The sequence below is a fragment of the Vombatus ursinus genome, unplaced genomic scaffold, assembly GCF_900497805.2.
Source record: "Vombatus ursinus unplaced genomic scaffold, bare-nosed wombat genome assembly UNPS02014798.1, whole genome shotgun sequence".
Taxonomy (NCBI): Eukaryota; Metazoa; Chordata; class Mammalia; order Diprotodontia; family Vombatidae; genus Vombatus; species Vombatus ursinus.
Window position 1 is genome coordinate 54,851,754 of NW_020954576.1, and position 10,795 is coordinate 54,862,548.

Genomic DNA, 10,795 nt, shown 5'->3' on the forward strand with positions numbered 1-10,795 from the left:
GTGCCTCTCCCAGGCCCGGCCCCGCCCCCGGACTTGGCCACGCCCCCTCGACGGGCGCTCCCAGCTCCGACCCCAATCCGAGCCCTGCCCACAGAGCCAGCTCCGCCTCCTCGGGCGGGGTCCAGCTCCTGAGCCCAGCAGAGGCCCCGCCCCCTTCGGTCCCAGCTCACAGTTCTGATCCTAGCTAAGGCCCCGCCCCAGGGCATCAGCCCCACCCCTAGCCGAGACCGTGGCCTAGATCCCGCCTTGGCCCCGCCCCCTCTGCCAGGTCCCTGGCCAGTGGCCTTCCCGGCCAACCCTCTTCCCCCTACCCCAGCAGTGGGCGATCCCGGGGGCGTGACCCGGAGTTGCTTCCCGGTCTGACCGGCTGGGGCACCGCTCCCTTCTTCTGGCCTGGGTGTCCCTAATCCGTGTGTCTGTGCTTCCCTGAGTCCCGCTGTCCCCACCGTGGCTCCCTAATCCAGCGCAGCCTGGGTGGGGTCAGCTGGAGCAGCCCCAAGGGGTCGGGACCGGTTAGGCGGCGCCTAGGGTGCCCAGACGACCTTTCCTTCCCCCGGTTGTCCTCGATTTGACCAAACCCACTTTGCAAGAAGGCATCTTTATTGAACGGAGTTTGGGAGAGAAGACAGGGCAGGGCAAGGCGGGGCAGGGCAGGGCCGAGCTGGGCACGTGGGGAATGGGGCGCACACACGAGGGTCGACTGGCCCCTTCCTGCCCGGCTCCCCCTCACTCCGCGTAGGTGGCGTCGTCCGAGCTGTTGCTGTAAGCCGAGGAGGAGAGCTCGTCGCGGGGAGTGCACGCCAGGCACGTCTTCCCCATGTCTATCCAGCACGAAGCACAGTACACGGCCCCGCAGCCTGGGGTCGGGCAGACCCAGGACTCGGACGTCTGGGGGGCCTGGCACACCACGCAGCGCCTGCGCACGAAGTGCCACAGAAAGGGGAAGTGGCGGTAACACCAGTCTACCAGACGGTGGCGCTGTCAAGGAGAGAAAGAGCGGCCCCTCAATGCTCTCCTATGGCTGGCGCTCGTAAGAAAGGGGCGGGGCCCCCTTGTGGAGTGGTAAATAGGAGTCACAGAGATCTGGGTTTGAATTCAACTTCCCACATTTCCTAGCTGTATGAACACAAGAGAAGAACTTCACGTCTCTCTGAAATGGAGACAATGACACTTGCAATCCAGGGTTATCCTCCGTTCCTCATCTCTCAGAGCTCATCAGTTGTCAAATTCAAATCCAGCCTCAAATACTTTTCTGTATGACCCTGAAAAAGTTACCTAACCACAGTCAGCCTCAGTTTCCTCATCAGTAACATGGGAAGAATAATAGCACCTAACTCTCGGGGTTGTTGTGAGGATAGAATGGGATAGTATTTGCAAATCACTTTGTAAACCTTAAAACCCTGTATAAATATTATCGTTGTTTTGTCTATCCAGCTCTCTGCAAGGGAACCAGTGATCTCTTTAATTGCCGAATAGAATGGCTCTTTTCAATCCTCATCCTCCTTGACCTCTCTGCAATATCTGATACTTTATCCTGAGTATACTTTATTTATATGTAGTTATTTTCATGTTGTTTCCCCCATTCAACTGTGACCTCCTTTAGAAAAGAGTTGGTTTTATTTTTTTTTTTTGGCCTTTGTATGCCCACACTAAGCCCAATGCTTGGCACCTGTTAGGTGCTTAATACGCACTTGTCTCTCCTCTCTAGGTTTTTGTGACACTGTTCTCTCCTGGTTTCCCTTCTACCTCTCTGACTGCTCCTTCTCAGTCTCCCTAGGTGGCCCTTCATCCATGTCATACTCAGTTCCCCATGGGTGTCCTCAAGGCCTGGAAGACCACCAGGCTTTCTTCTCTTTTTCCTTTATAACAAGTCAGTGTTCTCATGAGCTCCCACGGGCTTCAGGTATCACCTCTGCAAATGATTCCTAGGCAGTTAGGTGGCACAGTGGGTAAAAGCAGTAGACTTGGAGTCAGGAACACCTGGATTCAAAATCTGCCTCAGACACCTACCTAACTGTGTGACCGTGGACAAATTATTGAACCTTTCAGCCTCAGTTTCCTGATCTGTAAAATAGGGATAATAACAGCGCCTACCTCCTAGAGTTCTTGTGAGGATCATGCAAGATAAAATGTACGGTGCTTTGTGAACCTTTAAGTGTTCTATCGATGCTAGCATTTATTATTATTTCATATCCAGCCCTGGTTTTCCTCCTAGCCCACATCATCAACCCCTTTTTGGACGTCTTGAATTGGATGTCTCACAGACAGCTCAAAAACTTAACATGCCCCAAACAGAACTCATTATCCTCCCCCTCCAGCTTTGCCTTTTCCTCCCCTTCCCTATCACCATCCTCCTGATTACCCAGGCTTGTTGTCATTCCTGACTCCTAACTCACTTGACTCACATATTCTATAATATAGCCAAATCTTGTCATTTCTATCTTCACAACACGTCTGGTGTACGTGTGTGTGTGTATACACACACCCAGACACATACACATGCAGCACACATATGTGCATATAAACATATGTTTATATACATATACACACGTGTGTGTGTATGCATGTTTATTCCCTTCTCAGCACTCCAGCTATTACACCTTTTACCTGGACAGCTGCAAGAGTCTTCTGATTGGTGCTCTTGCTTCAGATCTCTTCCCCCTCCAACCCATTCTCTACTTAGCTGCCAAAATGAATTTCCTAAAATGTAAGTCTGACCATATCACCTCCACTCTTCTCCTTGCTTCTCCAGAGGCTCCCTATTACTTTCAGGATCAAATATAAAGTCCTGTGTTTGGCATACTCCATATTTTGTCTTCAGACCTTTGAACTGCTTGTCCTCCACGCCTAAAATGCTCTCCCTTCTTACCTCCCTCTCTTAGTTTCTATGGCTTCCCTCAAGACTCAGTTCACTCCCTTATAAGGCTAGAGTCTAGTGCCCACCCCTCTGAGATTTTGTTGTTATTGTTGTTGGGTCATTTCAGTCATGTCTGACCTTCGTGACCCCATTTGGGGTTTTCTTGGCAAAAAATACTGGAGTGGTTGTTATTTCCTTCTCCAGCTCATTTTTACAGATGAGGAAACTGAGGCAACCAGGGTTAAGTGACTTCCTCAAGGTCACAGCTATTAAGTGTCTGAGGCCAGATTTGAATTCAGGAAGATGAGTTTCTCTGACTCCAGGCCAGGTGCTCTGTGCACTGTGGCACCACCTAGCAGCCCCTGAGATTACCTTCAGTCTACTCTGTTTATATCATGTATGTACCTAATAATTTTCATATCTGTTTTCCACTTTAGAATGTGGACTTCTTGAGGGCAGGGACTATTTCCTTAGTACCTAGCACAGCACTTAAATACTTAGTGAGTTGAATTTAATTGTGACATAATAATAGTTAACTTTCATATAGAGATTAAAGATGGCTAAATAATTTACTGTATATTATCTCCTTTGATCCTTACAACAATCCTTTGAGGTAGGTGTTCTCATTTTACAGATGAAGAAACTGAGGGCTGATAAAGGTTAAAGTGATTTGTCCAGGGTAATACAGCTATGATGTCTGAGGCAGGATTTGAACTCAGGTCTGGCTGACTCCAAGTCCAGTACTCTGATTTTTCTGCCAAGCTACTGTATGTCCTATGCCTTCTCCTTCCTTTTAATTAAGTTGCAAGCTCCTAGGAGAAGAGACAGTGGGGGTATAGGAAGTGGAAAGGAGAGGGGACTGTCGGGCTTCTGCCTTCTATCCTACCTTCATGGTAATGTACCAGAACAAGCACTGCATTGGAAATCAGAAGGCCTGGATTCAAATTTGGCTTATGATATTTGCTTCCTTGTATGAACTTGGATAAATGATTTCCTCTTTCCTCTCCTGTAAAATTTGAGACTAGATTGGGTGATTTCTAAGGTCCCTCCTGGCTCTAAATCCTATGACATACTTGCTGATGCTTGGTGAAACACTGAAAGTAGGAGTCCTCTCTTACGACCCTGGTCCTTCCAGCCCCACCCAGGGGAGAAGGGAGAAAATGGAAGTTCTGGACTCACAGGCCTCCCCTGCTTTTGAGCCCTCTGCATGATGATAGTCCGACGAAGCTTGGTGAAGACCAGCCTTTTTCTCAGAAGCTCGTTGTAGAAAAACAGGACTCGCTTCTTTTCTCTCTGTGAGTGGGAGCGGAAAGTGCCTTGGGTCTCCCCCATACCTTACAGGTTCAGGAAGCCAAGATCATATCTAGCCTCTGAGTTGGGGGCTGGAGAGGGCAGTGCTTCCCACCACCTTGGGGTCTTCTTGGGGCTGGAGAGAAGCATTGGGAGGCCTCCAAACAGAGGGGTCCTCTCTGACTCTGCAGTCCCATTATTCTGTGACAGGCTCGGGAAGTGAGGCTCTAAGGCTTAGTATCCAAGGGCCCTGGTCACCTTGGGGAAGTAGAAGGCCGCAATGACCCTTCGGAGTCGGTAGCTGAAGGCCTGTGTCAGGCAGAGCAGAACCAGCAGCCCAGCAGGCAAAAAGGCCTTCATATAGTCTTGGGAGTCCATGCCCATTGGCTTGGGCAAGCAAGCTGTGGGAGCAGGATCCCAGGATAAAAGTTCATGTGAAGAATTTAGCCGTGCCAGAAGAATGGCTCCTGGGACAGCGTTTATACCCTTTCACAGAAGAGTAACAGAACTGTAGGCCTAGACCTGGAAAGGACTTCAAAGGTCATCTAGTCCAATCCCCTCGCTTTTTAGACGAGGAAACTGAGCCTCAGAGATAAGTGACTTTCCCAAGACCACGCAGCCTTTAAGTGAAAGAACTAGGATTCCAACTCAGCTTCTGCAGTATTCTTCCTACTTCACCACGCTTTAAGGAAGGAGAGGGGGACCTTGGTCCCTTAATTTCCCACCCCCAGTTCCTGGAGCTGGTCATTTTGATATCCTATCTCCCTTGCCTTTGAATTGCTCTATCTGTGCTCTCCCAACTCAGTATACTAAGGGAATTATGGGACTTTAGTGAACCACTTGTGACTCAATTCTGGAGCTAGCTCAGTTCCCTTTCTATTCAATTATGAGTCTAGTCCAGTTTCTGTCTTGTGAGCAAATTTTATTCAATTACAGGAATTGTGAGAAAACTTTATTGCATTGTTTGAACCTAGCCCTGCGTGACTGGGAAGCTGGACCACCTCTACTGGTTGCTAAGAAATCCTTAGGTAAGGACCTAGGTTATGCTGACCAGAAACTCAGTCAGATCCGAAGATTGATGCAAGGAGTTTTCTCACAATTATGTATCTCAAGCAACCCATGCATCTTATCAGGAAAATGGCCCCATACTGGTCAGTCAGTTATTGTTTTCATGTTCCTTTGATCTAATACAGACACTTGGGGGGAGTGGGACCCCTCTTTTTTCTGAGTTCAGGAAATTGCACCTCTTTGCTCTCCCCCTCCCAACTTGGAAAGTGCCTAATCTTTCCTTCAATTAGAAATCAGATTACCTCATTCTGTATCCTGGTTAACCATTTTCATTGAATTAATTAGTCTTATTTGATTAATCATTTTAATGAGATAAAATTCTGTCTCCCCTTGTATTCATGGTTCAATGCCAAAGCTGAGAAGGCTTGGTCCTGGTCTGTTATGCAATTGGTATGCATTGGTTAATAAATCGATATGCTCAGAAGTTCAAACCATTGTTTCCTCTGTTATTTCAGATTTCACCCATCACAATATTCTCCAGCCTGGCTAACCCTGGCCTGAACTCTCCTCCATCCACTCACCTATGTTGCTTGACTCTATCAGAAGGTCAGAGGATGTGTTGAGGGCCCCGATCGTCTTTCTTAGGAGTCTGGCCAACATGGAATCTCCCCCTACGTTCACTTCCAGATGATGACTGCCTGGGAGTGGGGTTAGCATAGATGGGAAAAGGGATCAATGTCAGGAGAGCCTCTGTGTGGAGAGCAAAGCTATCTGTGATGCTGAGAGCTGTGCCTCTTATCATTGGGAGATGGAGAGGGGTAGGGGGATGGGAGAAGGTTCCTGGGTTTCCTAGGAGTGTGAGTATTTTGGTCAAAAGAGTGAGGAGCCAGCAGAGAAATAATAGGACCTTCAGGCTAGATTTCCAAGGAGCAGGAGAAGGGAAGAGGGCTTACTGCTGAAGGTGTACTGTAGGAAGGAATGCTTGCTAATGGTGTCAAAGATGGTATAGAAGGCCCAGTCCAACACACACAGAATCAGCAACAGCATCAGCACTGGCAAGGATTCCAGCAATTCCCGAATCTACAAGATTAGATGGCTTTGAAGACCACCAGAGGGGCTTGGCTTGTCTGGGGGAGCACCAAGGTTGGAACCCAAGGCTTTGACCCTTATTTTACCCTTGGAGTCCAGTGGCTGAGAGCTAAAACCTTCAATTTCCTCCCCCTATTCCTCTTATACTTCCAAGTGGCTTCTGGGGGCCTATGGCACCTATCAGTTAAAGACAAGATTCCCCCTCCTATGCCTGGGCCTGGAGGTGCCTAGGCCCAGCAGTGCCCTCCTCACCACATTCTTCATCTCAGTTGCCTGGATGGTCAGCTTGAAGGGGAAAATGACAGTGGCTTTCTCAGCTTTTCGGAGAGGCAGGAGACTCCTTCTGCCCTGTGGAGGAGTAGCCAAGAGTACCAGGTGTGGTTTTAGTCCTCTGAACCTATCCCTACCCACATAGAAACCATCTCCGAGCACACTGAAAGATTTCTGGGGGTTTCTAGGGCCCAGGCCTGACAGCTGACTATCAGGCAATGCCTGCTTACCAGCTTCTTCCTTCTGTCATCAATCTGGTAGAAGTAGGTACTGATGTAGATGTTGTCGAAACGGATGTCTTGGCAATAGTAGTCTGTGTAGGAGAAGGCCCTGAAGAGGAATAACTCATCTCCTTCCCTGCTTCCTTTTCCCAGATGTTTCCTAACTTTCTCCAAAGTGAAGCCCTTCTCTTCCTTATCCCTTGTTCTCCTTGGTGGGGGGGGGGGGGTGTCTCATTTGCTCTATTTTTTCAGCTATCTCTTTTAGGCAGTTGGCTTCCAAAACTATGCGCCTAGACCTAACCTTTCTCTAGGACCCAGCTTTGCCTTCCTAGATTCCAGCTAAACATATCCATGGGACTGTCCCACCTGCACCACAAATTCTACATGACTGAACTCATCATCTTTGCCCTGGCTCCCCTTTCCATTTCCCGAGTGGTACTACCATTCTCCCCAGTCACCCGAGCTAGAATTTTTGGGCTGAACTCTAACGCCTTATTCCTTCACCCCTGCATCCAACCTGTCATGTCATCTAGTCCTGTCACTTCTTCCTTGGTAACGACTTTTAGAATTCTGGGAGGTTTGGAAAGACTTGTACAAGCTGATATGGCAGAACCAGGAGAACAATTTACACAACGATGACAGTGGTGCAGTAATGACAAACATTAAAAACTTTGGATCAATGCAGTGACCAGTCATGACTTCAGAAGACCCTTAGTGGAGAAGTGGCGGTCTACCGGTATGGACCAATGTACTAATCTTTTTTGCGTGTCTCTCCACTTTTTTGGTTGCAAGGAAGGTTTCTATTGGGAGTGAATTGGGAAAATATCATGCTATTATTGGGAAAGGACATATAATATAAAGGACATGCAATGCAAAAAAGGAATAGCAATAAAGCGTTCACTTACTTTTTACAAAAGAAACATCTCTTGGATTCATCCCTTCCTTACCCCTCTTACTGCTACCAGTGGAGTTTGGGGCTTCTTCATCTCAAGCTTGCATTTTTATAGCAGCCTTCAAGTTAGTCTCCCTAATTCCAGTCTCTCCCAACTCCAATCCATTCTATACACTGTGCCACATGCCTCTTTCAAGACTCTTCAAAACCAGTTCCCATCGTGCATGCCCAGTCTTATTTCCAAGACAGGCTTGACTTTTCAGTCCTACATAGATTTCAAATATGTTTCCATCTCTGATTTTGCTCATACTGCAATGCCTTCCCCTTTCTCTTGGCTCAGCCAAAGCCTAATTAACCTTCAAGGCCCACCATCTCCAAGAAGCCTTCCCTGATTCCTCTGGTCCATCTCAATCTCTATCTCCTACATTGCAATACTTAGTCAATATTATATAGTTATTCTGATTGTTTCCTGTATGTTTGTCTAGTCTCCTCAACTATGCACTAAGTTCTCTGAGAGTGGGAACTGTATGTCCCACACATTCTTGTCTTATAACACAACCAACACTCTCTAAAGACTTATTAATTGATTGAGCTAGGGAGGGTGAATAACCTCTATTTTCCAGTGCCAGGAGATGGAGTTAGGTAGAGGCTCTGGAAGCCTGCAGAGGACAATACCCAGAGGGGAGTATTGGAAGGAAAATCAAAGTTTAGGTGGCCACAGGCCAGAGAGGCCTGATGAGACCCATGGTACAGTCTGGCTGCCAAGGTATTGTTCCAGGAGCCATTCCTACTATTAAGGAGCTAACTCCTAAAAACCAACATCCCACCCCCTATATTCCCCCAATACTTAAGGGTGGGGGGAAGTATCCAAGGAGGGATAGTGAGAGTCCAAAGGTCTTTGAAAGAAGCAGTGAGGTGGCTGGAGGGAGAGGCCAAAGCAAACTCCCAAGAATCAGCTTGCCTCCAGGTAGGTGTGGTGCCTGGGTGAGGTGCCCAGGACTTTGATCCAAATGGGAGGAAAATTGCTGACCAATCATCATACAGGAAGAAATGAAAGCAGGCTTTGGACATTACAGATGATACAGAAATCAAGGCAAAAGAAGATTCCCCAGGAATGTTTTTTTTTAAGTTAATGGCAAAATGGCCAGCATCCAAAATAAGGAATAAAAGTGGCTTCAGATGTAGTCGATTAGGGGTGGATATGAGTCAGAAGACCAGGGTTTGAGTTTTGGTCTTCCTACTTAAATAGATTCATGACCTTGGACAAGTCACTTAGCCTTTATAGGCCTCGATAAAATGAGGAGCTTTAAAGATCAATGATGGGGCACCTAGGTGGCACAGTGGATAGAGCACCAGCCCTGGATTCAGGAGGACCTGAGTTCAAATCTGGCCTCAGACACATAATACTTACTAGCTGTGTGACTCTGGGCAAGTCACTTAACCCCACTGTCTAGCTAAAAAAATAAAATAAAATAAATAAAGATCAACGATAAAATGATTCTATGAGAGGCTCTATAACAGAATTCAGAAGATTAGCTTTCCCCTTTCCTGTTCTGTTACTCAAGAGCAAATCATGGATTCCCCTCTCTGGGCCTCTGATTTCTCACATGTAAAACGAGGGAACGAGATTGAATGATCCCTGCCATCTCGCTGCTGCAAGACCCCATGGTTCTGTGACTCCCTGTGGGGCGGTGGGGGCCGTTGAGGCAGTCCGTCTGGCTTTGAAAGGTCTTCCCTCCTCTCTCTCCCTGCCCATCCTACCTCCTTGCAGTTCCTGAGCTCCCAGGGCTGCCCCTGTCCCCAACAGGTTGGGAATGTGATAGGGCCAGGATGAGAGTGAAGATGGTGCCCAAGTAAGGGGCTGCGGTGGATGTCATGATTATACTATAGATGATGATTGTCTCACGCCTGGAAAACCAACAGGAAAGTGCAGGAAAGCAGGATCCGAAGCAGCCCCAAGGCTCCGTCCAGCTGGGCCACCTGATAGTCCACGTAATCCCTCACTTCCTCCCTCAGCTGGGCCCTGCTCACATTGATGCCCAGCAGGGCTGTCTGCTTCTCTTTCTAGGGCAGGAAGAGGGATTCAGAGAGAGTGGGGAGAGAAAGATAAATTGGTCCAGCTTGAGATAACCCCTAGTCCCTCAATTCCTTTAGACACTATTCTTTGAGGCAGCTAGGTCTTGACCAGGCCTAGCAATGGGTCTGGACTCAGGAAGGCCTGAGTCCAAATCCAGCCCCAGACACTTGCTAGCTGTATAACCTTGAGCAAGTCACTAAACCTCTCTGTTTCCTTGTCTGTAAAATAGGGATAATAACAGCACTTGCCTCCCAGGGTTCTTGTGAAGATTAAATGAGATGTTTATAAAGTGCTTTGCAAACCTTAAAGTACTATATAAATGCTTTTGTCATTGTTCAGTAATTTCAGGCATGTCCCATACTTTGTGACCCTATTTGGGATTTTCTTGGCAGAGATACTGGAGTGGTTTGCCATTTCCTTCTCCAGCTCATTTTACAGATGAGGAAATTGAAGCAAATAGGATTAAGTGACTTGCCCAGGGTCACACAGCTAGCAAGTGTTTGAGGATTAGAATTCAGGAAGACCAGTCTTCCTGGCTCCAGGCCCAGCACTCTATGCACTGTGGCACCACCTAGCTGCCCCATTTATAAAGGCTAGTTATTATTATTATTGCTCCAACTCTTGCCTTATGTCTATCTGTTCCCGTGTTTCATTCCCACCAGGTCACTTCACCCACCCTGCCTCCCTCGTTCTGCTCTATTACCCCTCACACCCATCACCAGGCTGATCTCTTTTCACTCTTCAACGACCACCTTGATTTTTAACTGGGCGGAGAACTCCCCTCCCAGCCCTTGCATGGACTGGTTGAGTGAATCATATGTCTGGCCAAAGTTGCCTTCCACCGGGATTCGATATTGGCACCAGGGCTGCATTACTGATGAGGAGAGGAGGTAATGCACGAGAAAAATAAATCAGGAGGGCTACCTTCTACCCTGGGGCCCTGCTGCTGCCTATCTCCTTACCAGAACCCCTCATTCTCCAGCCCCCTAGCTGCCTTTCCAAGTCATTACCCTCCTTTCTAGCCTTCGGACAGGAATAAGAAGGGTCTGGATGACCAGCTGGTGAGGCTTATGTAACTGGCATTCATGCTT

General features: G+C 47.9%; 1 protein-coding gene across 1 annotated transcript in view; it reads right to left on the reverse strand.

Annotated features, from left to right (window-relative positions):
* Positions 1–726: 726 nt before the first annotated feature.
* The window catches only part of LOC114050229 (E3 ubiquitin-protein ligase DCST1-like), a 15,423-nt gene continuing 5,354 nt past the window's right edge, over positions 727–10,795 (reverse strand). The window contains 9 exon segments of the mRNA XM_027871876.1: positions 727–978; positions 4,037–4,150; positions 4,406–4,548; positions 5,737–5,853; positions 6,109–6,235; positions 6,497–6,592; positions 6,745–6,844; positions 9,534–9,691; positions 10,457–10,578. Of these exon segments, the coding sequence (XP_027727677.1) occupies positions 727–978; positions 4,037–4,150; positions 4,406–4,548; positions 5,737–5,853; positions 6,109–6,235; positions 6,497–6,592; positions 6,745–6,844; positions 9,534–9,691; positions 10,457–10,578 (1,229 nt within the window).